Here is a 23,499-nt window from a genome sequence, read left to right on the forward strand (position 1 = left end):
CTTAGCTCAGGCCACGCCCCTGTGACCAAACTCATCCAATTCACTGACCACTCTCCCTTCCAACCCATTTTGCCCAACTTTCCAGGTCATGCCCACCACACGCAACCACCCACGCCCCTCATGACCACGTCCACCCAGGCTCCCCGGCCACGCCCACCCACTGAGCCCCGAGTTTCCTTGCCTCCCTGCAGGTGGTGGCCTTTAAGTCTGATGGCAGCGTCCTGCTGAACGACCTGAGGGTGAACCTGCCACATGTGGCCGGTGAGTCCTGCGTGGGGATGGCGATGGAGGAGGCTCCTCCACCCACTGGCCGCCGAGGCTGCCCCCCTCGCCTGTCTGTGCCCTCACCTGTCTTCCTCTCTTGCAGCGAGCTTCTCCGTCTTCCAACCCTCGTCCTACCATATCATCGTGGAAACGGGCTTTGGTATGCAGCTGCAGGTGCAGCTGGTGCCGGTGCTGCAGCTCTTCGTGAGAATGGAACAGGCGGCACAGGGTCGCATGCAGGGTGAGTGACCTCCCGCCCCAGGACCAGGGGTGCAAGGGTGCAGGGTCAGGGGCCTCCCCTCCTAGCCCCAGAATCTCCAGCACAAGGCTATCCTCTCCGCCATCCTCGCAGGTCTCTGCGGGAACTTCAACGGGTTGGCGGGTGACGACTTCAAGACGCCTGGCGGACTGGTGGAGGCCACTGGGGCCAGCTTTGCCAACACCTGGAAGGCCCAGTCCAGCTGCCACGACCAACTGGACTGGCTGGATGATCCCTGCTCCCTCAACATCGAGAGTGGTGAGCGCAGAGGCTCCTGCTGGGAGAGCCCGAGGGGCTGACGGATGGGTGGGGCAGGCTGCCTGTTCAGCTAGGCACCTCGGGGTCTTACACCCGCCTTGACAGTCCCGGCCATGGGTGGGGAGTCGGGGCCACATGAAGCCGCAGTGCCAGGCAACTCAGCCCACCCGCCGAGGGAGGGCATGGACCCCTCCTATCCTGGGCCGACCTGGGGGAGCCTGAACTGGGACTCCCGGTGGTGACTAGTGAGAGGGAGTTCTGGCTGGGGGCGATCTGGCAGCAGCCCCCCACTGAGATGTTGTCCCTCCCTCCTGCAGCCAACTACGCTGAGCACTGGTGCTCCCTGCTCCGGAAGGCAGAGACGCCCTTCGCCCGGTGTCACTCTGCTGTGGACCCAGCTGAGTACTACAAGGTAGGCATCGCCCGCCTCACCCTACTCTGCCCCGTGGTCTCACCTATGGCCAGGCAGCTCTGCTGGAGAGGGCAGAGAATGTGCACAGGAGAGTGTTAGTACACATGTGTAAGCAGGTGCATGCATGGATGAGTGAGCGTGTGTGTCGTGTCCGCTGACACCCCTCTCGTGTCCCCACAGAGGTGCAAGTACGACACTTGCAACTGTCAGAACAACGAGGCCTGCATGTGTGCCGCCCTGTCCTCCTACGCCCGCGCCTGCGCCGCCAAGGGTGTCATGCTCTGGGGCTGGCGCGAACGTGTCTGCAGTGAGTCCCTGGCAGGCCCCCGGGGGGGTCAGGGAGGGTCCCGCTGCTGTCACCTTCTCCCAGGAAGGCCCTGATGGCCACTGGTGCCCCTGGTCCTTCTCACTCGCGCCCCTTCCCGCAGACAAGGACGTGGGTGCCTGCCCCAACTCCCAGGTCTTCCTCTACAACCTCACCACCTGCCAGCAGACGTGCCGCTCGCTGTCCGAGCCCGACTCCCACTGCCTCCGTGGCTTCGCTCCCGTGGACGGCTGCGGCTGCCCGGACCACACCTTCCTGGACGAGAAAGGTCGCTGCGTGCCCCTGGCCAAGTGCTCCTGCTACCACCGCGGCCTCTACCTGGAGGCAGGCGAGGTGGTGCTGCGGCAGGAGGAACGCTGGTGGGTGCCCTGGGGTGGGGGATCAGGGCCCAGGGGGGGATCAGGACCCAGGGTGTGTGTGGGGGGGGGCACTACAGGATCCTGGTGAGCCCGTGCTCCTGCAGCCAGACCTGCTCACCGCTCTCTCCCTTTCCCTCTTCCTCTCGCTCACAGTGTCTGCAAGAACGGGAGGCTGCACTGCATGCAGGTCAAGCTGCTGGGACAGAGTAAGTGGACCCGAGGAGTCAGGCACCCCGAGGCCACTGTCCTGTGGGTTCCGCACCCAGCACAGCCCACCCCAGCCTGCCCCAGGATCAGGCTCAGAGGCCCCGCCCTCCCTAGGCCCCGCCCACAGCCTGCTCCTCCTTCGCTCATTGGCCAAGCCCTCCTTCAGGCCCCGCCCACAGTATGCTTCACCGCCCACATCCTGCTCCTCATTCGCTCATTGGCCAAGCCCTCCTTCAGTTCCCGCCCCCTGTAGGCCCCGCCCACAGCACGCTTCACGCTCTTAGTGGCCCCAGCCTGGCCCCGCCCACAGCCTGCTCTACACTCTCAATGGTCCGGCTCTCCTTTATGCCCCGCCCTCCAGAGGCTCCGCCCACCTGTAGGCCCCGCCCGCCACCTGCTTCACGCTCGCACTCAATGGTCCTCCGGTCCCAAAGCCCCGCCCTCCCACAGGTCCCACAGTCCCGCTCATTGGCTACGCCCCTCCCGGCCACGCCCACAGCCTCCCCACGCTCCCGCTCAGGCCCCTTCCCTGCCTTTCCCTCCTGCAGGCTGCCCAGCCCCGAAGAGGCTCGTGGACTGCAGCAACATGACCGCTCTGGCCATCAGGACCCCTCGCCCCCTCAGCTGCCAGACGCTGGCCACAGGCTACGTGCGTGCAGGGCGGCCCCTGGCTCTGCACTTTCTGGCCCGGGGAGGGGGGTGGCCGCCAAGGTCGCGGTTCCTTGGCAGGGCTAGGCAGGCTGGTGCAGGCTGGCTGCTGCCCTTCCCGGACCCAGGGGGCTCTGAGGAGAGGACAGCGAGGGGAAGCAGGGGGGCCCAGGATGGGGCACCTGCAGCTCACTCCTGCCCCGTGCACCCCCCAGTATCATACGGAATGTGTGAGCGGCTGCGTGTGTCCAGAGGGGCTGTTGGACGATGGACGCGGCGGCTGCGTGAAGGAGGAGGACTGTACCTGCACGCACAACCAGGACCTCTTCTCCCCCGGGGAGAAGATCGAGGTGGACTGCAACACCTGGTGAGTCGGACTGTGGTTGTGTGTAGGGGCCTTGGGGGCTATGGGGGGCTAGGGCGGCAGGGGCTGTAACTCTGTACCCCGTGTCGGCTGCCCGCAGCACATGCCAGAAGGGACGCTGGGAGTGCACTGAGAACGTCTGCTACGGTACCTGTACCATCTATGGCAGCGGCCACTACATCACCTTTGACGGGAAATACTATGACTTTGATGGTCACTGCTCCTACGTGGTGGCTCAGGTGTGGCGGGGTGGGGTGCAAGGGCTGGGGCCGGGGCAGGCTCCCCAGGGTTCTTGGCTCATACCCGACCCCGTCCTCAGGACTACTGTGGCCACAACTCCTCGAGGGGCACCTTCAGCGTGGTCACCGAGAACGTGCCCTGCGGCACCACTGGCGTCACCTGCTCCAAGGCCATCAAGATCTTCATGGGGGTGAGTGAGACACCCCCATCCTGAGGTGCGTCTTCTCAGGGGACCTTGGCACAGGTCAGGCCGATGACGGGCCTGCTCTCTCTGATTGCAGAGGACAGAGCTGAAGCTGGAGGAAAAGCACCGCGTCGTAATCCACAGGGACCAGGGCCACCACGTCACCTACACCACCCGGGAGGTGGGCCTGTACCTGGTGGTGGAGGCCAGCATCGGCCTCATCGTCATCTGGGACAAGAGGACCACCGTCTTTGTCAAGCTCGCTCCTTCCTACAAGGTGAGTGGCCACCGAAGCCCCCTTGGTACCCAGGCCCAGCTCCATACCGAGCCGGCCCCCTCATTCTAGTTGGGCCCTGCCCATAAGACCATATGCCATCCCAGGCCCCACCTCACATCATTCCACCTCGGTCACGCCCACACAATGACCACGTCCCAAAGATCGTGCCTCATCATGGGCCACACCAGTTTAAGCCTGCTCACATCTTTCTACCTCCTAAGCCTGCCATGGCGAACCTGTGGCACACGAAGGCCTTGCAGCTGGCACACGGGAAGTCCCGCAATTAATAAATTTATAAAGAGTTTTTATTTTTTATTTTTTTTTGGCCACACCCGGTAACGCTCAGGGGTTACTCCTGGCTATGAGCTCAGAAGTTGCTCCTGGCTTGGGGGACCATATGGGACGCCGGGGATCGAACTGTGGTCCGTCCAAGGCTAGCGCAGGCAAGGCAGGCACCTTACCTCTAGCGCCACCGCCCGGCCCCTATAAAGAGTTTTTAGATACTAAAATCTTGTTATAAAGGTTTAATTGACGTGCTGGCACTTTGAGGAAATTCTTTGGTTTTGTGCGGCAGTTTGGGCTCAAATGGTTAGCCATCACTCTTGGGCCATGCTTGTGAAACCTCGCCCCTATCCCAGGCCCCACTCCACACAGACCCAGAAAGACCATGCTCCCATCCCAAGTCTTGCCCCTCACCAGTCTGCCTAAGCCACGCCCACAAGACAATGCCCCCATCCAGACCACGCCCCACATTATTCTCTCTAGGTCACTGCCACACAACTAGGACATGCCCAATACCAGGTCTATCAGAGCCACACTCACAAGACCATGCCTTATGCCAGGCCTTGCCTATGGCCTATGCCATCTTACCTACCTAGGCCATCCCCACAGTGACCACACCCTCACCAGACTCTGTCCTCTCTCGGGATTCCCCTGATGCCCTCTCCTCCCACTCCTACCGCAGGGTACTGTGTGTGGCTTATGCGGCAACTTTGACCAACGCTCCAACAATGAATTCACCACGCGAGACAACATGGTGGTGGAGAGCGAGCTGGACTTCGGCAACAGCTGGAAGGAGGCCTCCACCTGCCCGGACGTGAGCACCACCCCGGACCCGTGCTCCAAGAACCCGCACCGCCGTGCGTGGGCCGAGAAACAGTGCAGCATCATCAAGGCCTCAACGTTCCAGACCTGCCACGGAAAGGTGGGGTGGGGAGAGTGCCGGGCACGATTGTGGGCAGCAGGTGGGTGCCCTGCGGGATGGGCAGGAACTCAGGGCAGTCCGACTGTATCTGTTGCACTCTCAGCCTATTCCCAGCTCACCTCAAGACCCGTGACTGCAACCCCAAATCCCCATCCTACACTGACCTCAGAAGGGGTGGACAGGGCCAGTGTGGAGATAGGGCTTGGGACAGTGGCTTCGCCACCAGTGAGTTGCTTTTTGAGGCCAGGGCAGCGGGTCTGCAGACGGCAGCTGCCCCGAGACCCTGGGAGGCCCATCCCGTGCCAGGCTCTGGCGTGTTGTCCTGGGCACCCACAGGGGTCCCAGACGGGGGAAACATCTCAGACTCAGATGTCATCTGGTGCCCCTCCAGGTGGACCCCATGCCCTTCTATGAGGCCTGCGTCCACGACTCGTGTTCCTGCGACTCTGGTGGTGACTGCGAGTGCTTCTGCTCAGCCGTGGCCTCCTACGCCCAGGAGTGTACCAAGGAAGGCGCCTGCGTGTTCTGGAGAACCCCTGACCTGTGCCGTGAGTGCCCACCTGGGGAGGGGACAGCCCCCATTGCCTGGGTCCCTGCAGGATCCAAGGTCCAAGCCTCCTCCTCATCCTCCACTCAATTTGCCCACATGTCTGGGCTGGCCAGACCTGGGTCAGACCCTGCTGGTTCCCACTACCCCCCGCTGACCCTTGCCTCCCCCTACCCCAGCCATCTTCTGCGACTACTACAACCCCCGTGACGAGTGCGAGTTCCACTATGAGCCATGCGGCAACCGCAGCCTGGCGACCTGCAGGACCTTCAATGGCATCCACTCCAACATCTCCGTGTCCTACCTGGAGGGTGAGTGCCCAGGGCGGGCCAGGACACTGAGCTGGGCCCCTGTTATGAGGTCAGGAGCAGAGGGCACTCAGCAGGGCATGGGGCTCTGAATAGGAGGTGGGTGCGGTCCCCAGGTCTAGTGGAGGAGCCCCGGCCTCTGGAGAGGTGAGAACAATGGGTAAGGACCGGAGACGTGAGTGTGGTGGTCTCAGCATCTGCTCTGTGCCCACAGGCTGCTACCCCCGCTGCCCCGAGGGCAAGCCCCTCTTTGACGAGGACAATATGAGGTGCGTCACGGAGGACGAGTGCGGCTGCTACGTGGACGACACCCACTATCCACCGGAAGCGTCCATTCCCTCTGACGACATCTGCCAGTCATGGTACATGAACCCTGGGGCCTGGGGGGAGGTCAGCATATGCATGTGTTGTATGCATGTACCAGCACACGGAGAGGAGTATTTTTGTTTGGGGCCACACCAAGTGGCACTCAGGGGTTATTCCTGGCCCTGTGCTCAGAAATTACTCCTGGCAGGCTTGGAGGATCCTATAGGATGCAGGGATAGAACCTGGGTCTGCCACATGCAATGCCCTACCCACTGTGCTATCTCTCGGGCCCCTGAGAGAGCACTTCTTGACCGGTGAATGGACCAGAGCAGTGCTCTGTGATTCTTCCTGGCCCCCAGTCCCAATTAGAACCCAGTCTGGTGCTCCTGGGGGCATGTCCTCAGTATACAGGTTGGGCGGGGCCTCTTTTAGGGCGGTGGGTGGGGCCCATGGCAGGGTCTTAGCCAGGGAAGTGGGTGGGGCCTTAAGGCAATGGGCGGGGCCTTAAGCAGGGGGTGGGACCTTTCCAGAGGAGGTGTTGGGGCCCTGTGGGCGGGGTCTTGGGCAAGTAGTGGGTGTGTCTTCTGGTCTGGCATCCTTCCACTTTGTTTTGCAGTGTATGCAACGCTTCGAAAGTTGATTGCAAACCAGACGTAGGTGAGCTGGGCTCTGCCCTCTGGTGGCCTAACTCACAGGCCAGGTACCACCAAGAGGAGCAGGACTCTGGGCCCTTGGGCGTGGGGGGTGGTAGGGGACCTCCCTTTCTGCCCCTGGGATCCACTACACATGGGATCCACCTGTGATTTACAGCATCCTCCTCTCCCGGGATCCTGTGTTCTGAGGGGAGTTGATTAGGGCTCTGAGATAGTCTCTGTTGCAGTGGGTGACACCCACTGGGATACCCTCTCTGGGGCAGCCTTTGGGGGCCAGGGGGTCTCTGTCTTTTTCTTTCTGGTTATTAATTTTTTTTAAATTTATTGACTCAAGTGAGGTACAAAGTTGTTCCTGACTGAGTTTCGGTGGTATAGTGTTCCAGCACCCATCCTTCATGAGTGTCCTCTTTTCTCTAGCATTGTTCTTAGTTTCCTTCCTGCCCCCCAGCCTCCATATAGGGCAGAATTCTTTCATTTCTTGATTTTTCTTTTAGACACTGTGATTTGCAGTGCTGTTACTGAAGGGATATCCAGCATGTCACTTTATCTCCTTTTGGCCACCAGTTCTTGTCCACATTCCCAACTCTCACTGTCCTAGTGCTCCCTCTCTGCCCTCACTGTCCTCTCCCCATTGAGGCAAACTTCCTACCAAGGACCAGTCATCCTGGTCTTTATTTCTCTTATTTTAATCCTACTATAAGTTTCTATGATGTTTCTTTAAATCCTGCAAGTGAGTGCGATCATTCCATGTCTGTCCCCTCCCTTTGACTCATTTCCCTCAAGATGCTCTCCATATCTATCCGTGTATCAGCAAATGTCATGACAGTTTTTTTTTCTAATAGCTGTGTATTATTCCATTGTCTAGATATACCCCAGATTCTCTATCCACCCATCTGTTCTTGGCACTTGGGTTGTTTCCAGATTGAATTTGGGAGTGCACAGGGCTTTTCTGCATTGTGCTTTTGTGCCTTTAGGGTATATTCTCATGACTAAAATTGCTGGTTCATATAGGAGCTCAGTTCCCAGTTTCTCTGAGGAATGTCCATATTGTTTATCAAAAAGGCTGGGCTGGGCCAGTTGACATTCGCACCGGCAGTGAATGAGGGGCCCCCTCCCCCCATCCACACCAACATTGGTTATTTTATTCTTTGTGATGAGGGGCTAGAGCGGTTGTGATGAGGACCAGTTTCTGGAGTGTGGTGGTATCTCCTTGTTTTGATTTGATCTGTAATGTTTGATGTGCATTTTCCCAGATGTGAGTCTTTTGGAATTTTTCCTTTATTTCCATTAAATTATTTTTTAATTTTTTAAAATGTCATTTATTTTAATTTTTTAGCCACACCTGACAGTGCTCAGAGGTTAATTCTTTGCGCTCAGGAATTACTTCTAGCAGGCTTGGGAGACCCTATGAGATGCCAGGGATTGAACCCGATTGGCCATGTGCAAGACAAACGCCCTCCCCACTATGCTCTTGCTCTACCTCAATTTGGATTTTTTAAACCACGAGAAGTTTTTACTTTTATTTTTTTTATTTTACCAATTTGGCTTTCTGTGAGGAAATATCTGTCCATCTCTTCCCTCTGATTTGTCCATGAGGAGTCTGTCTGCTCCAGTCTTGTTGATGTATCCTCCCCAACCTTCCAGGGAAGCTTGTCAACTACACCCAAGATGGCTCCTTCTGCTACTGGGAGATCTGTGGACCCAATGGCACAGTGGAGAAGCATTTCAACATCTGTGTGGCCACCCCAACACCCTCGTCTTACCCGCCACCATCCACGAGCCCTATCACCACCACCACCATCAGAACCACCACCACCACCACCACCACCACCACCACGCCGAGCACAGGTGAGGACCACACAGCTCATGTCTGGGGCTGCTGCATCCTCGAAGAGATGGCCTGTTGGAACAGGATCATGTGGGATGGGAGGGGACAGATACATCGCGTTGGGACACGCTTCCTAGGTGCAGGCCATGGGAGCCAGTGCAGAGTGAAGGGATTCGGGGGGTGTTGTAAGTGCCCTGGGTGGTGAGAACACATCGTAATGTCCCAGCCCACTAACGCACCTTTCTTTTCTCTCTCCCTGGCTGCAGCCTCGCCTCCTTCCTCAACTACTCCAAGTAAGTTGTTGGCAGCTTCTGCCAGGAATCCGGGACATGAGTCATGGCCTCCTAATACATGCCCCAAAGTGGTCTCTGGATTCTGATTGGCTGAGTCCAGGACACATGCCCTACAGTGTTTTCTTAATTCTGATTGGCCGAGTCTACCTCTCAACAACAAGCCCAACAGTGGTTCTTAATTCTGATTGGCTGAGTCCAGGGTCTTGCCCAGGCGCTTGAGGAGTCTGAGTGGGGGTGCTATTAGTCAAGGTGGGGCCGCAGCCCCTCCAGGTTGCCCTTCTGTGATGCACCAATTGTGGTTCTGGCATCCCAGGCAGTAGTGGAAGAGGCAGGATAGGAGCTGGGACTTAGTCTGTTCCTCCAGGCTGGCTTCCGAGCAAGAGTGGCCTCTTAGGCAGCAGCCTGTCCTCAGAAGAAGATGGTGGGGCTTCCCAGGGCACCCAGGGATGACTCTTTTCTCTCCTTCCTAGAAGTGTGCTGTTTCTGGTCTGACTGGATCAATGAGAACCGCCCAAACAACAACTTTGAGGGGGGTGACCAGGAGAGCTTTGACAGTGTGTGCCAGGCCCCAGAGGACATAGAGTGCCGATCGGCCAAGGAGCCCCACCTCAGCTTGGAGGAGCTGGGCCAGAAGGTGCTGTGTGATGTCTCCTCTGGTTTTGTCTGCCGGAATGAAGACCAGCTCGGAAATGGACCCTTTGGAATCTGTTATGACTACAAGATCAGAGTTAACTGTTGTTTGCCAATGGACGAGTGTCCCACTCCCTCACCACCCACCCCGGCTCCAACCACTACCTCTACCACCTCAACTACCACCATCTCTACCACCTCACCAACCACCACACCTCCAACCTCCACACCGACCGCCTCCTCTACCACCTCACCAACCACCACACCTCCAACCTCCACACCGACCGTCTCCTCTACCATATCACCAACTACCACCTCTTCAACGTCGCCAACCACCATAATCACACATTCGACTACCACACCAACCACACCTCCAACAACCACATCGACTGTCTCATCTACCATCACAAAAACCACCACTGCTTCTACAACCTCGCCGACGACCACCTCACCAACCACCACCTCTACAGCCTCACCTACCACCACACCAACTGCACCTCCAACCACCACACCAACTGCACCTCCAACCACCACACCAACCATCTCCTCTACCACCTTGGTAACCACCATACCGACAGTCGTCTCATCTACGACACTACCACTCTCATCTACGACACTACCACCCACCTCCACGACAACCTTATCTACCATCACCTCACCAACCACCACACCTCAAACCTCCACACCAACCATCTCTTCTACCACCTCACCAACAACATGTGACGAGGACTGCAAATGGACAGGATGGGTGGACTCCGGGAAGCCAGACTTTACCAAACCAGGAGGAGATAATGAGTCCATCGTGGGCATCTGTGAAGACAATACGTGGGCAGAAAACATCTCCTGCAGGGCCGTGATGTACCCCAACGCCTCCCTCGAGAGCCTGGGACAGAAAGTGACTTGCAACCTCACCCATGGACTGGTGTGCAGAAACCAGGACCAGAAGCCAGGGGGACCCATACCTCAACCCTTCTGCCTCAACTACGAGGTCAACGTCTACTGCTGTGGGTACTGTAGTCAAATAACCACCACGAGGATCCCAGAGACCACCACAACTCCCATTACCACCATCACTGAGACCTCAGAGCCAACCACAAGCCCCTTCTCGACCACCACTTCCACTGAGACCCCAACGCCAACGCCCACCACCACCTCCACTCAGACCCCAACGCCAACGCCCACCACCTCCACTCAGACCCCAACGCCAACACCCACTATCACCTCCACTGAGACCCCAACGCCAACGCCCACCACCACCTCCACTCAGACCCCGACCACAACAACCTCTGAGTCCTCAACTACAACATCCACAACCCCAGGGACATCATCTCCCACCACCACCACATCAACTCAGATGCCAACCACAACATCAACTGGCACCTCCACTGGATCTCCAACTTCAAGCCCTACCACCCCAGGGACCACATCTCCCACTACCACTGGGACACCAACTCCATCATCTACCACCACCCCCTCTGGCCACTCAACTACAACTCCCACCATCACCCCCACTGGGACCCCAACTCCATCCTCTACTATCTTCACTGGCTCCCCAACTCCAACTCCAACCACTACCCCAACTACAGCATCTACAACCACCTCTACTGAGATCACAACCACAACATCTACCACGCCAGGGACCACAACTCCCACCACCACTGGGACCCCAACTACAACTCCTACCACCACCCCCACTGGGACCCCAACTCCATCATCTACCACCACCACCCCTGGCCACTCAACTACAACTCCCACCATCACCCCCACTGGGACCCCAACTCCATCCTCCTCTACTATCTCCACTGGCTCCCCAACTCCAACCACTACCCCAACAGGGACCCCAACTACAGCATCTACAACCACTTCTACTGAGATCACAACCACAACATCTACCACGCCAGGGACCACGACTCCCACCACCACTGGGACCCCAACTACAACTCCAACCACCACCCCCACTGGGACCCCAATTCCATCATCTACCACCACCCCCTCTGGCCACTCAACTACAACTCCCACCATCACCCCCACTGGGACTCCAACTCTATCATCCACTACTATCTCCACTGGCTCCCCAACTCCAACTCCAACCACTACCCCCACTGGGACCCCAACTACAGCATCTACAACCACCTCTACTGAGATCACAACCACAACATCTACCATGCCAGGGACTACGACTCTCACCACCACTGGGATCCCAACTACAACTCCAACCCCCACTGGGACCTCCACACAGACGCCGACACCAATACCCACCAGTACAGGCACAACCCCCAGCAGTACTACTACCACTGAACGCTCAACCCCTACTTTCACTGTGACATCAACCATGACACCTACCACCACCGTGGGGACCCCAACCACACCATTCACCAGCACTGAGTCTCCAATCCCAACCACCTCCACAACCACCCTCACCACCTCTCCAACCACCGCTTCGACCACCTCACCAATAACACCCACTGCATCCCCAACCTCACCAACAACATGTGATGAAGACTGCAAATGGACAGGATGGGTGGACTCCGGGAAACCAGACTTTACCAAACCAGGAGGAGATAATGAGTCCATCGTGGGCATCTGTGAAGACAATACGTGGGCAGAAAACATCTCCTGCAGGGCCGTGATGTACCCCAACGCCTCCCTCGAGAGCCTGGGACAGAAAGTGACTTGCAACCTCACCCATGGACTGGTGTGCAGAAACCAGGACCAGAAGCCAGGGGGACCCATCCCTCAGCCCTTCTGCCTCAACTACGAGGTCAACGTCTACTGCTGTGGGTACTGTAGTCAAATAACCACCACGAGGATCCCAGAGACCACCACAACTCCCATTACCACCACCACCACTGAGACCTCAAAGCCAACCACTACAAGTCCCTTCTCGACCACCACCTCCACTGAGACCCCAACGCCAACGCCCACCACCACCTCCACTCAGACCCCGACCACAACAACCTCTGAGTCCTCAACTACAACATCCACAACCCCAGGGACATCATCTCCCACCACCACCACATCAACTCAGATGCCAACCACAACATCAACTGGCACCTCCACTGGATCTCCAACTTCAAGCCCTACCACCCCAGGGACCACATCTCCCACTACCACTGGGACACCAACTCCATCATCTACCACCACCCCCTCTGGCCACTCAACTACAACTCCCACCATCACCCCCACTGGGACCCCAACACCATCCTCCTCTACTATCTCCACTGGCTCCCCAACTCCAACTCCAACCACTACCCCAACAAGGACCCCAACTACAGCATCTACAACCACCTCTACTGAGATCACAACCACAACATCTACCACTCCAGGGACCACGACTCCCACCACTACTGAGACCACAACTACAACTCCAACCACCACCCCCACTGGGACCCCTACTCCATCATCTACCACCACCCCCTCTGGCCACTCAACTACAACTCCCACCCTCACCCCCACTGGGACCCCAACTCCATCATCTACCACCACCCCCACTGGGACCCCAACTACAAAATCTACAACCACCTCTACTGAAATCATAACTACAACATCCACCACCTCAGAGACCACTACTCCCACTGAGACTACAACTCCCACCACCACCCCCACTGGGACCCCAACACCAACATCTACCACCCCAGGAACAACAACTACCACCACTACCCCCACTAGCCCAACCCAGAGTACTTTTACCACCACAATCTCTACAGAGTCCCCAACCCTGACCCCTACTATTACCACCTCCAAAGAAACATCAAGTCCAACATCCATGACACCTGAGGTCACAACTCCCACCACAACTGCATCCACTGAGCCCCCAACATCAACCCCCAGCATTGTTGTCACCACCACATCTACTCAGACCTCAACTTCCACCACCACCACCCCAGGGACCATGACTACCACCCCCACTGGCATTCAAACCCCAACATTCAGCACCACCACGCCAAGTGAAACCCCAACACCAACTCCCACTACCAGCTCTACTGAGACTCCAACCCCAACACCCACAACTACCACTACTCGGACCCCAACTACAACTCCCACCACCAGCACCACTGGGTCCCCAACCCCAACTCCCACCACCATCTCCACTAAGACCCCAACTCCATCATCCGCCACCACCACAACTGAGATATCAACTACAACATCCACCACCCCAGGGACCACGACTCCCACCACCACTGGGACCCCAACTCCATCATCCACCACCACACCCACTGGTTCTCCAACTACAACTACCACCACAACTCCCACTGGAACCCCAACTCCATCATCCACCCCCACCCCCACTGGTTCTCCAACAACAACCCCCACTGGGACCCCAACTACAGCATCTACAACCACCTCTACTGAGATCACAACCACAACATCCACCACACCAGGAACCACAACTCCCACCCCCACTGGGACCCCAACTACAACTCCCACCACAACCCCCACTGGGACCCCAACAACAACCCCCACCACAACCTCCACTGGGACCCCAACAACAATTCCCACCACAACCCCCACTGGTTCTCCAACAACAACCCCCACCACAACCCCCACTGGGACCCCAATTCCATCATCCACCACCACCCCCACTGGTTCTCCAACAACAACCCCCACCACAACCCCCACTGGGACCCCAACTACAGCATCTACAACCACCTCTACTGAGATCACAACCACAACATCCACCACACCAGGAACCACAACTCCCACCCCCACTGGGACCCCAACTACAACTCCCACCACAACCCCCACTGGGACCCCAACAACAACCCCCACCACAACCCCCACTGGGACCCCAACAACAACCCCCACCACAACCCCCACTGGGACCCCAACTACAGCATCTACAACCACCTCTACTGAGATCACAACCACAACATCCACCACACCAGGAACCACAACTCCCACCCCCACTGGGACCCCAACAACAACCCCCACCACAACCCCCACTGGGACCCCAACAACAACCCCCACCACAACCCCCACTGGGACCCCAACTCCATCATCCACCACCACCCCCACTGGTTCTCCAACAACAACTCCCACCACAACCCCCACTGGGACCCCAACTACAGCATCTACAACCACCTCTACTGAGATCACAACCACAACATCCACCACACCAGGAACTACAACTCCCACCCCCACTGGGACCCCAACTACAACTCCCACCACAACCCCCACTGGGACCCCAACTCCATCATCCACCACGACCCCCATTGGTTCCCCAACTACAACCCCAACCACCACCCCTACTGGTTCTCCAACTCCATCATCCACCACGATCCCCACTGGGACCCCAACTACAGCATCTACAACCACCTCTACGGAGATCACAACTACAACATCCACCACCCCAGGAACCACGACTCCCACCACCGCTGGGACCCAGTCCTCATCCTCTAGCACAGTTACCACCACTACAGTGCCCTCCGGGGAGCCCACCACCACCAAGCCCCCTCCTGTGACCTCCTCGCCTCCTGTCACGGAGTCCACCACTGTGGAGACGCCCAGCCAGCCTCCAGCCTCCACCACCACAGAGGGGACACCCACTACTGTCAGAAGCACTCCACCTGCCACTCCGTCTCACCCTGGCAGCACCCCTCCAGGTATTGTTATCCCTTTAAGGCCTGAGGGGAGCTCATGGACCCAGGAGAGTGAGCACTCTGCCTCTCCTGGCCTCCAGCAGGTGCCTGGATGCCCCTGCTGGCCCTGTAAGACAGCTGTGCTCTAGCATAGCTGCTCCGGCCTGTGCCCCTTTGTGGCAGTCAAGGTGGGCAGTGCAGCTGTCTGAGGAGTCACGGGTGATGGGCAGGAGCAGAGGATTCCCTGGGGGATGTGGTGCAGGTTGGTGGTGTCTGCTGATCTAGGCCCTGAGTGGCTGGTGTTGGCCTGATGGCCTGTTGCCTTCCGCCCAGCTCACTGTGGCCCCCATCTTGCAGGTACTTCCCCAGAGACCACCTCTACCAGTGGGACCACGACACTGCCCCCCTCGACCACCACGAGCTCCCGTTCCACGCCCACACACCCTCCTGTGACTGTGTCCACGACCACCACGGGAATCACCATCTCGAACGCGACGCAGACCAGCACCACCATGGCCTCCAGTGTGTCCGTACCCACGCAGAGTCCCATCGTCACGCCCAGCATCAGCCAGATCACAGGCTCCAACACACCCACCTCGGAGCAGGTCGAATGCTGCGTACTCAATGGCACCTACTTTGCTCCAGGTGCCTGGGGATCCTCAGGGTGCAGCCTGGAGGAGGGAGGGAGGTGCCAGGCACAGGCCCTACTGTGAGGCTGGGAGTGGGGACTAGGGTGCTGGAGGCGGGAAGGGGAGCCGGGCAGCTGTGTGGCAGAGGGGTCAGACTGCTTCCTCTGCAGGAGAGCTGGTGTACAACAGCACGCACGGGGACACCTGCTACTACGTCATCTGCTCCGAGAACTGCACCTTCCTGTTCTTCAACTGGTCATGTCCTTCCACACCCGTGCCCACGTCTTCACCCACCCCTGCCACTGCCAAGCCCACCACTCCTCACAGACCCCCGGTTCCCACCACGTCCACGCCGTCCACCCCGACCAAGAGTCCTGGGTGTCCAGACTTCGATCCTCCCCGGAAGGTCAGTGAGCTGGGGTGGCCTGCGTTTCCCTGTTTCTGCCTCCGTTTCCAGGTGGCTCTGTGGACGTCGTGGATGCTGTTGCCTTGAGTTGGGGGAGTTGCTGCCTCCAAGGTGTCTGACTGCCTCAGGGCCTCTGAAACCTATTGCCCCTCTGGCTGTCCTGGGCAGATGTCCTGTCTCCCGGGCTGGCTACTGCGGGCGAGCACTGTCCCTCGATGTGGATGCTGAGAGCTGACGGCACCCGCCTGGTGTCCCCACAGGAGAACGAGACCTGGTGGCTGTGCAACTGCACCCAGGCCATCTGCAAGCATGACAACACGGTGGAGATAGTGCAGGTGGAGTGCAAGCCACCACCCATGCCAACCTGCTCCAACAACCTCACCCCAGTGCGCGTCATGGACCCTGATGGCTGCTGTTGGCACTGGGAGTGCGACTGTAAGACCTGAACCGTCGCTGTGCCCTCCCCAGGCTCTGGGAGTGAGGAGAGGGGTCCCTGGGTTCCCTTTGGGGACATGCCTCACTGCCCCCCCCCCCGCAGGCTACTGCACCGGCTGGGGTGACCCCCACTACGTCACCTTCGACGGGCTCTACTACAGCTATCAGGGCAACTGCACCTATGTGCTGGTGGAGGAGATCACCCCTAACGTGGACAACTTCGGTGTCTACATCGACAACTACCACTGCGACCCCACCGACCAGGTGTCCTGTCCCCGCACTCTCATTGTGAGGCACGAGACCCAGGAGGTGCTGCTGAAGACCGTGTCCATGGCCCCCATGGTGGTGCAGGTGCGTGGGCTCCCGGGTCTCCTCTAGCCGCCTGCTTGCTACCCATAAGCCCCCTCCACGAGGAATCTGGCCCATGGAGTGTCTGTTCTCACATGGCCTGCACCCAGCGTCTTGGGCTGCCCAGGACCTGGTCCTGCCTGCAAGAGCCTGCCCCTCCTATAAGAGTGCCCAGCCTTCAGAGGCATGCCCTGCCCACACGGGACAAGCCCCCCCCCCACGGTCTGCCCCGCCCATAAGACTCTGTCCCGTCCATATGGGAACAGGCCGCCACATCAAAAGCCCTGCCCACACACCCAGACTTTGGCCAGCCCATATGGGGATATACTGCTGCACACTGAAAGCCCCACCCAGAATGGTATGCCCCGCCCACACAAGGCAAGCTCCCCGACAAGTAATCTGTCCCTTGCACATTGGGGCTGCAGGACCCAGATCTGACCTGCGACTGCCCTCTGACCCTGACCCCAGGTGCAGGTGAACAAGCAGGCCGTGGCACTGCCCTACAAGAAGTTCGGGCTGGAGGTGTCCGAGTCCGGCATCAACTACGAGGTGTCCATCCCGCGGCTGGGCGCCGTCATCTCCTACAACGGCCTGTCCTTCTCAGTCCTGCTGCCCTTCCGCCTGTTCGGACACAACACCAAGGGCCAGTGCGGTGAGCTGGAGGGCCAGGCAGGCCGGGTGAGCTCAGGGCGGCCAAGGCCGAATGGTGGGTGCAACCACCCTTCTTGCCCACCCAGGCACCTGCACCAATAGCACCGAGGATGACTGCATGCTGCCCAGTGGGGAAGTGGTGGCCGACTGTGAGGCGGCCGCAGACCATTGGGTGGTGAACGACCCGTCCAAGCCCCACTGCCCGAGTTCCAGCCTCCCCACCAAGCGCCCAGCCCTCACCACACCTGGTGGCGGCAGCTGTGCCTCCAAGCTCTGCGACCTCATCAAGGGCAGGTGAGCTGCTCTCCTCAGTGGACAGGGCCTAGCTGGCCTTGGGGCCACGTGGGTGTAGGCCTGCAGGAGGTGCCAGGTATGTGGGGCCATGGGGACCTGGATCCAGCGTCCACAGAGAAAGGGGGTTCTTTAATTTTCTTTTCTTTTTTACATTTATTTAGTCATGGTGAGATCCAGTTATAAAATTAATCATGATTGAGTTTAGGTCACAATGTCCAACTCTCTTCTCCAGGGCATGTTTCCTGACACCACCAGTCTGCTCATTTTCCCTCCTACCCTTCTCCCTGTCTTTTGTTGTCATACCTCTCTCTCTGTCTCTCTCTCTCTCCATTTTAGATACTATAATTCTCGATATTGTCACTGAGGGGTATCCTGTATGTAACTATCCCTCCTTTCAGCACCCAGTTCTGGACCAGAGTGACCATTTTCTACTATCATTGTCATACTGGCTCGCTCTTCCTTCCTTCCTTCCTTCCTTCCTTCCTTCCTTCCTTCCTTCCTTCCTTCTTCCTTCCTTCCTTCCTTCCTTCTTCCTTCCATTCCTTCCTTCTTCCTTCCTTCCTTCTTCCTTCCTTCCTTCTCTCTCTCTCTCTCTCTCTCTCTCTCTTTCTTTCTTTCTTTCTTTCTTTACTTTCCTTCCGTCCTTCCTTCCTTCCTTCCTTCCTTTCTTTCTTTCTTTCTTTCTTTCTTTCTTTCTTTCTTTCTTTCTTTCTTTCTTTCTTTCTTTCTTTCTTTTTCTTTCTTTCTTTCTTTCTTTCTTTCTTTCTTTCATCTTCTTCCTTCCTTCCTTCTTCCCTTCCTTCCTTCTCTCTCTTTTTCTCTCTCTTTCTTTCTTTCTTTCTTTCTTTCTTTCTTTCTTTCTTTCTTTCTTTCTTTCTTTTCTTTCTTTCTTTACTTTCTTTCTTTCTTTTCTTTCTTTCTTCTTTCTTTCTTTCTTTCTTTCTTTCTTTCTCATTGCTTTTGGGCCACACCTGGTGGTGCTCAGGGGTTCCTCCTGGCTCTGCACTCAGAAATCCCTCCTTGCAGGCTCAGGGGATCATATTGGATGCTGAGGATTGAACTGGGTCCTGGGTCCTGGGTCGGCCACGTGCAAGGCAAATGCCCTACTGCTCCATTCAATATTGTTTCTTAAGGGGTATCCTGCATGTCACATTCCCTCCTTTCAGTACCCAGTTCTTATCCAGAGAGATCATTCCCAACTTTCCTGTCCTAGCGCTTCCTTCTCTGCCCTCACCACACTCCCTGCTCTTTGTGGCAAACTTCCTCCCATGAACCAGTCTTCCTGGTCTTCCTGGGAGGCCTCCTCTGACCTCTGACGTCGTCGGTATTACTACTGGACTATCTCTTCTTTATATTCTCAATGGTCTCATATGTGGAAACAGCTCCACAGCGTCCTACACCTGTCTCTGCTGCCAGCTCCCTTCTGCCAGGGTGGCCCCTCTCTCTGGCCACAGGAGCCAGGATGGGAGCTGGGACCGGGGATGTGGGTTCCAGGGTCCTGCCAGGGAGACAGGCGGCAGGAGGGCCCAGCAGCACGCGTCTCTCTCCTCAGCCTGTTTTCGGCATGCCATGCCCTGGTGCCACCCCAGCACTACTACGAGGCCTGCCTGTTCGACAGCTGCGTTGTGCCTGGAGACCACCTGGAGTGTGCCAGCCTGCAGGCCTATGCCACCCTTTGCGCCCACGAGGGTGTCTGTATTGACTGGCGCAACCACACCCAGGGGGCCTGCTGTGAGTAGACGAGGACCCCTGGGTAGGCACAGGGGTCTAGGGGGACCACGGACCTGCCCTGACGCTGTCCCCTGCCCTCTCCCCCTACAGCACTGAACTGCTCATCTCACAGAGAGTATCGGGCATGCGGACCTGCCCAGGAGCCCTCTTGCAAGTCCAGGTTCGTGTTGGCAGATGACAGGGTGTGGGTGGGGGTGTGATATGACAGCCGTGCTGTGGGCCAGGGTGGCCAGTTAGACCTGCTGTGGGTGAGATTGTCCTCTGAGGCCCCTGTGGCTGGTCTGGTCATACTGACCCGCTGTCCCCAGCGCCCCGGAGCAGAACAACACCCGCTTGGTGGAAGGCTGCTTCTGTCCTGAGGGAACCATGAACTACGCCCCCGGCTTTGACGTCTGTGTTCAGTCCTGCGGTAAGGGCCCCCTCCTCCCTCCTGCACCCCAACCTCAGCTGCTGGCCTTGCTCTGCTGACAGCTTCGTTTCTTGTCCCTTCCAGGCTGTGTGGGGCCGGACAACGTGCCCAGAGAGGTAGGTCCCTTGTGGTGTTGCGAGGGCTTCTGCCCTGGATCCTGAATCAGGGACTGGGGGTGGAGCTGAGAGTTGGGGGGGGGGTCTCACAGATCAGGTCAGGGGTTATTTAAGCCATGGAAGATTAAGCTGACAGGGAACCCACCACACCCACTGTCACCCACAACCACCCACCATGATCCACCACAACTCACCCACCTATCCAGTCACTATCTAACCAGCTATTCATCCATTCATCCATCTACCCATTCATCCATCATCCATCCACCTATCCATCTATCAATCCATCTACCCACTCATTCATCCATCTATCCATCTGTTCATTTGCCCTCCCATCCATCCATCTACCCACCCACCCACCCACTCACATACCCATCCATCCATCCACCATCCATCCACCCATTCATCCATTATCCACCCACCCATCCATCCATCATTCCATCTACCCATCCATCCATCCGTCCATCTACCCATCCACCATCCATCCATCAATCCACCCACCCACCATCCATCTATTCACCATTCATCCTGTTCATCCATGCACTTCTCCACCCATCATTAGCCCCTCCATCCCCCTCAAACACGTGTATCTTTTCCTGTTCCTCATCACCCACTCATGGCTCACGTGACTCATGGGCCACCCTGAGACAGTGCCCCACCCGCTGCAGTATTTCCGTGTCTTCTCGTGGTACCTCAGTCCTCTGCCAGACCCGGCAGGAAGCGGGTGGCGGGTCAGGAGTAAACTGTGACCTGGCCTCAGCAGGATGTGGGGGTGGGCACAGGCCCTCAAGAGCCTGGGAGGGCTGCGACTGTGGTCCCCAGCTCATTCCTGTTCTCTTGCAGTTTGGGGAGCACTTTGAGTTTGACTGCAAGGACTGCGTCTGTCTGGAGGGGGGCAGTGGCATCGTCTGCCAACCCAAGAAGTGCCCATCGAGCCCAGGACCCAAGTGCACGGAGGAGGGCACCTACCCTGTTCTCGAGGTCGACCCTGCCCAGCCTTGCTGCAACACCACGTCCTGCAGTAAGGGGGCCACCGGGAGCCCAAGGGGGGCCGGGAGTGGCTGGGGGACTGTGGGTGTAACCCTGCCTGCTAGGCACCTGCTCACCACTGTGCCCCTTGCCCCCAGAATGTAACACCAGCCTCTGCAAGGATGACGCCCACACCTGTCCACTTGGCTTCCAGGTGAAAAGGGAGCAGGTGGCCGGCAAGTGCTGCCCTGTCTATTCCTGCGGTGAGTGGATGGGACTGTGGGGAGGGCTGTGTCCAACGGGCATGGCCACTGGAGGGGCATGAGTGGGTGAGGCTGTGGGTGGGTGTGGCTTCTGGTAAGGGGTGGGCAAGTGGGCAGGACTTTGGGGAAATGGTGAGTGGACCAGGCTGCAGGAAGGGGAGACCCAGCTGTGTCTGACTCAAGCCACTCTCTGTTCCCCAGTGCCCAAGGGTGTCTGTGTGGTCGGAAATGCCGAGTACCAGGTAGGTAGGCTCTCGCTACAGTGGGGGCCAGCTCTGGCGGGTGAAGGGCACCGTGGAGGGTTGGTGCTGACCGTCCCCTGTGCCCGCAGCCCGGCTCCCCAGTCTACTCCTCCAAGTGCCAGGAGTGCCAGTGCACCAGCCAGCGGAACAGCACCACCCAGCTCAACATCATCTCCTGCACCCACGTACCCTGCCCCAGCTCCTGCGACCCCGTGAGCACCCGCCCCGTGGCCCCTCATCCCGGCCCACTCCCGTGTCCCTACCCGTGGGTTTTCACACCTGCACCCCATCCTGTTCGCAGGGCTTCGAGCTGGTGCCAGCGCCTGGTGAGTGCTGCAGGAAGTGTGAGCAGACACGCTGCATCATCACGCGGCCCAACGGCAACCACCTCATCCTGCAGGTTTGCAGTGGGGGGCTCCCCGACGCTCCCCCTCGCCTTCCCCATGAAGTGCACAGGGGGCACTCCTCCTCACCGAAGCTGGCGCCTGGCCCTGGCGGCTCCTGGGAGATGCCTGCAGGTGGGGTGGTCTGAGACTGTCTGGGTGTGTTTTGGGGGGACATGCCCCCCGCTCAGCAGCACCTCTGCCCGCAGCCCGGGGACATGAAGAACGACCCCACCAACAACTGCACCTTCTTCAGCTGCGTCAGGATCCACAACCAGCTCATCTCGTCCGTCTCCAACATCACCTGCCCCGACTTCGACCCCAGCACCTGCCTGCCGGTGAGCCCCCGGGGTGTGCCGGCTCCCACTCTGGTCTGGGCCACAGGGAGCGGGGTGGGGGGCTCCCGGGGCTGAGGGCTGCACTCACTCCCCCCGCTTTCCCGCAGGGCTCCATCAAACTCATGCCCAACGGCTGCTGCCAGACGTGTGAGTACCCAGCACCAAGCACGCAGGGCTGCCCCTTGTGATCTCGCCCTCTGTGCCGCCAGCTGCCCTGAGCGCTGTCCTGGGAGCCCAGCCCCTGGCAGAGGGGCCGGGGGCTTGGCTTGTGCAAGGGCAGGGGGTGGGGAGGGAGAGCAGCTGGGCAGGGTGCGAGCCGGAGCCTGGCTCCCCGCAGGCATCCATCGCAACGAGACCCGGCTGCCCTGCTCCACCATCCCCATCACCAAGGAGATCTCGCACGCCGGCTGTGCCAGGAACGTCACCATGAACTACTGCGCTGGCTCCTGCGGCACCTTCGCCATGTGAGTCGCGCTGGCCCGGGGCGGCGGGTGGGCGTGGCCTAGCCGGAGGGGGCAGGCCATTGGCGGAGTGTGTCTGGGGCGTGGTCTGAGGTGGAGGGCCGTGGCCTAGTCGGAGGGGCAGGTCATTAGCGGCGTGTGTCTGGGGCGTGGCCTGCGTTGGATGGGCGTGGCCTATCCGGAGGGGGCAGGCCATTGGCGGAGTGTGTCTGGGGCGTGGTCTGAGGTGGAGGGCCGTGGCCTAGTCGGAGGGGCAGGTCATTAGCGGCGTGTGTCTGGGGCGTGGCCTGCGTTGGATGGGCGTGGCCTATCCGGAGGGGGCAGGCCATTGGCTGAGTGTGTCTGGGCGTGGTCTGGCAGGAGGGGCGGGGCTTGTCTGCAGTGGGCGGGGCCTGCCCAGGACCGTCCTCACGGCCACCGCCACCCTGGCAGGTACTCCCTGGAGGCTCAGTCCCTGGACCACAGGTGCTCCTGCTGCAAGGAGGAGCGCACCAGCCAGCGGGAGGTGGAGCTGCAGTGCCCCACGGGCGGCAGCATCAAGCACACCTACACCCACATCGAGAGCTGCCTGTGCCAGGACACCAGCTGCGAGCCCCGGCTCGCCCGGAGCCATGCCCCGCACCCGGCCCGCCGCTCCAACCCCCGCGGCCCGCGGCCAAGCCCGGAGTGAGCTAGCCGC

At 58.7% G+C, this 23,499-nt stretch overlaps 1 protein-coding gene across 1 annotated transcript in view; it reads left to right on the plus strand.

Moving 5' to 3' along the window:
• The window catches only part of MUC2 (mucin 2, oligomeric mucus/gel-forming), a 28,264-nt gene extending 4,765 nt beyond the window's left edge, over nucleotides 1-23,499 (plus strand). Inside the window, exons 11-49 of the mRNA XM_049780928.1 lie at nucleotides 192-261; nucleotides 368-505; nucleotides 617-781; nucleotides 1,099-1,193; nucleotides 1,374-1,500; nucleotides 1,622-1,877; nucleotides 2,031-2,083; nucleotides 2,633-2,733; nucleotides 2,948-3,099; nucleotides 3,197-3,335; nucleotides 3,416-3,526; nucleotides 3,618-3,797; nucleotides 4,762-5,001; nucleotides 5,393-5,549; nucleotides 5,728-5,859; nucleotides 6,071-6,218; nucleotides 6,779-6,819; nucleotides 8,460-8,663; nucleotides 8,910-8,936; nucleotides 9,407-15,169; nucleotides 15,503-15,790; nucleotides 15,945-16,180; nucleotides 16,441-16,615; nucleotides 16,719-16,966; nucleotides 17,432-17,615; nucleotides 17,701-17,908; nucleotides 19,461-19,639; nucleotides 19,730-19,799; nucleotides 19,948-20,048; nucleotides 20,133-20,164; nucleotides 21,008-21,185; nucleotides 21,292-21,396; nucleotides 21,598-21,638; nucleotides 21,728-21,850; nucleotides 21,940-22,038; nucleotides 22,231-22,359; nucleotides 22,467-22,506; nucleotides 22,697-22,823; nucleotides 23,253-23,499. Coding sequence (XP_049636885.1) covers nucleotides 192-261; nucleotides 368-505; nucleotides 617-781; nucleotides 1,099-1,193; nucleotides 1,374-1,500; nucleotides 1,622-1,877; nucleotides 2,031-2,083; nucleotides 2,633-2,733; nucleotides 2,948-3,099; nucleotides 3,197-3,335; nucleotides 3,416-3,526; nucleotides 3,618-3,797; nucleotides 4,762-5,001; nucleotides 5,393-5,549; nucleotides 5,728-5,859; nucleotides 6,071-6,218; nucleotides 6,779-6,819; nucleotides 8,460-8,663; nucleotides 8,910-8,936; nucleotides 9,407-15,169; nucleotides 15,503-15,790; nucleotides 15,945-16,180; nucleotides 16,441-16,615; nucleotides 16,719-16,966; nucleotides 17,432-17,615; nucleotides 17,701-17,908; nucleotides 19,461-19,639; nucleotides 19,730-19,799; nucleotides 19,948-20,048; nucleotides 20,133-20,164; nucleotides 21,008-21,185; nucleotides 21,292-21,396; nucleotides 21,598-21,638; nucleotides 21,728-21,850; nucleotides 21,940-22,038; nucleotides 22,231-22,359; nucleotides 22,467-22,506; nucleotides 22,697-22,823; nucleotides 23,253-23,490 — 11,100 coding nt within the window. The 3' untranslated portion in view covers nucleotides 23,491-23,499. The remainder of the gene's footprint in view (nucleotides 1-191; nucleotides 262-367; nucleotides 506-616; nucleotides 782-1,098; nucleotides 1,194-1,373; nucleotides 1,501-1,621; nucleotides 1,878-2,030; nucleotides 2,084-2,632; nucleotides 2,734-2,947; nucleotides 3,100-3,196; nucleotides 3,336-3,415; nucleotides 3,527-3,617; nucleotides 3,798-4,761; nucleotides 5,002-5,392; nucleotides 5,550-5,727; nucleotides 5,860-6,070; nucleotides 6,219-6,778; nucleotides 6,820-8,459; nucleotides 8,664-8,909; nucleotides 8,937-9,406; nucleotides 15,170-15,502; nucleotides 15,791-15,944; nucleotides 16,181-16,440; nucleotides 16,616-16,718; nucleotides 16,967-17,431; nucleotides 17,616-17,700; nucleotides 17,909-19,460; nucleotides 19,640-19,729; nucleotides 19,800-19,947; nucleotides 20,049-20,132; nucleotides 20,165-21,007; nucleotides 21,186-21,291; nucleotides 21,397-21,597; nucleotides 21,639-21,727; nucleotides 21,851-21,939; nucleotides 22,039-22,230; nucleotides 22,360-22,466; nucleotides 22,507-22,696; nucleotides 22,824-23,252) is intronic.

Source organism: Suncus etruscus, chromosome 9 (genome assembly GCF_024139225.1).
Source record: "Suncus etruscus isolate mSunEtr1 chromosome 9, mSunEtr1.pri.cur, whole genome shotgun sequence".
In the NCBI taxonomy this organism is placed as follows: domain Eukaryota; kingdom Metazoa; phylum Chordata; class Mammalia; order Eulipotyphla; family Soricidae; genus Suncus; species Suncus etruscus.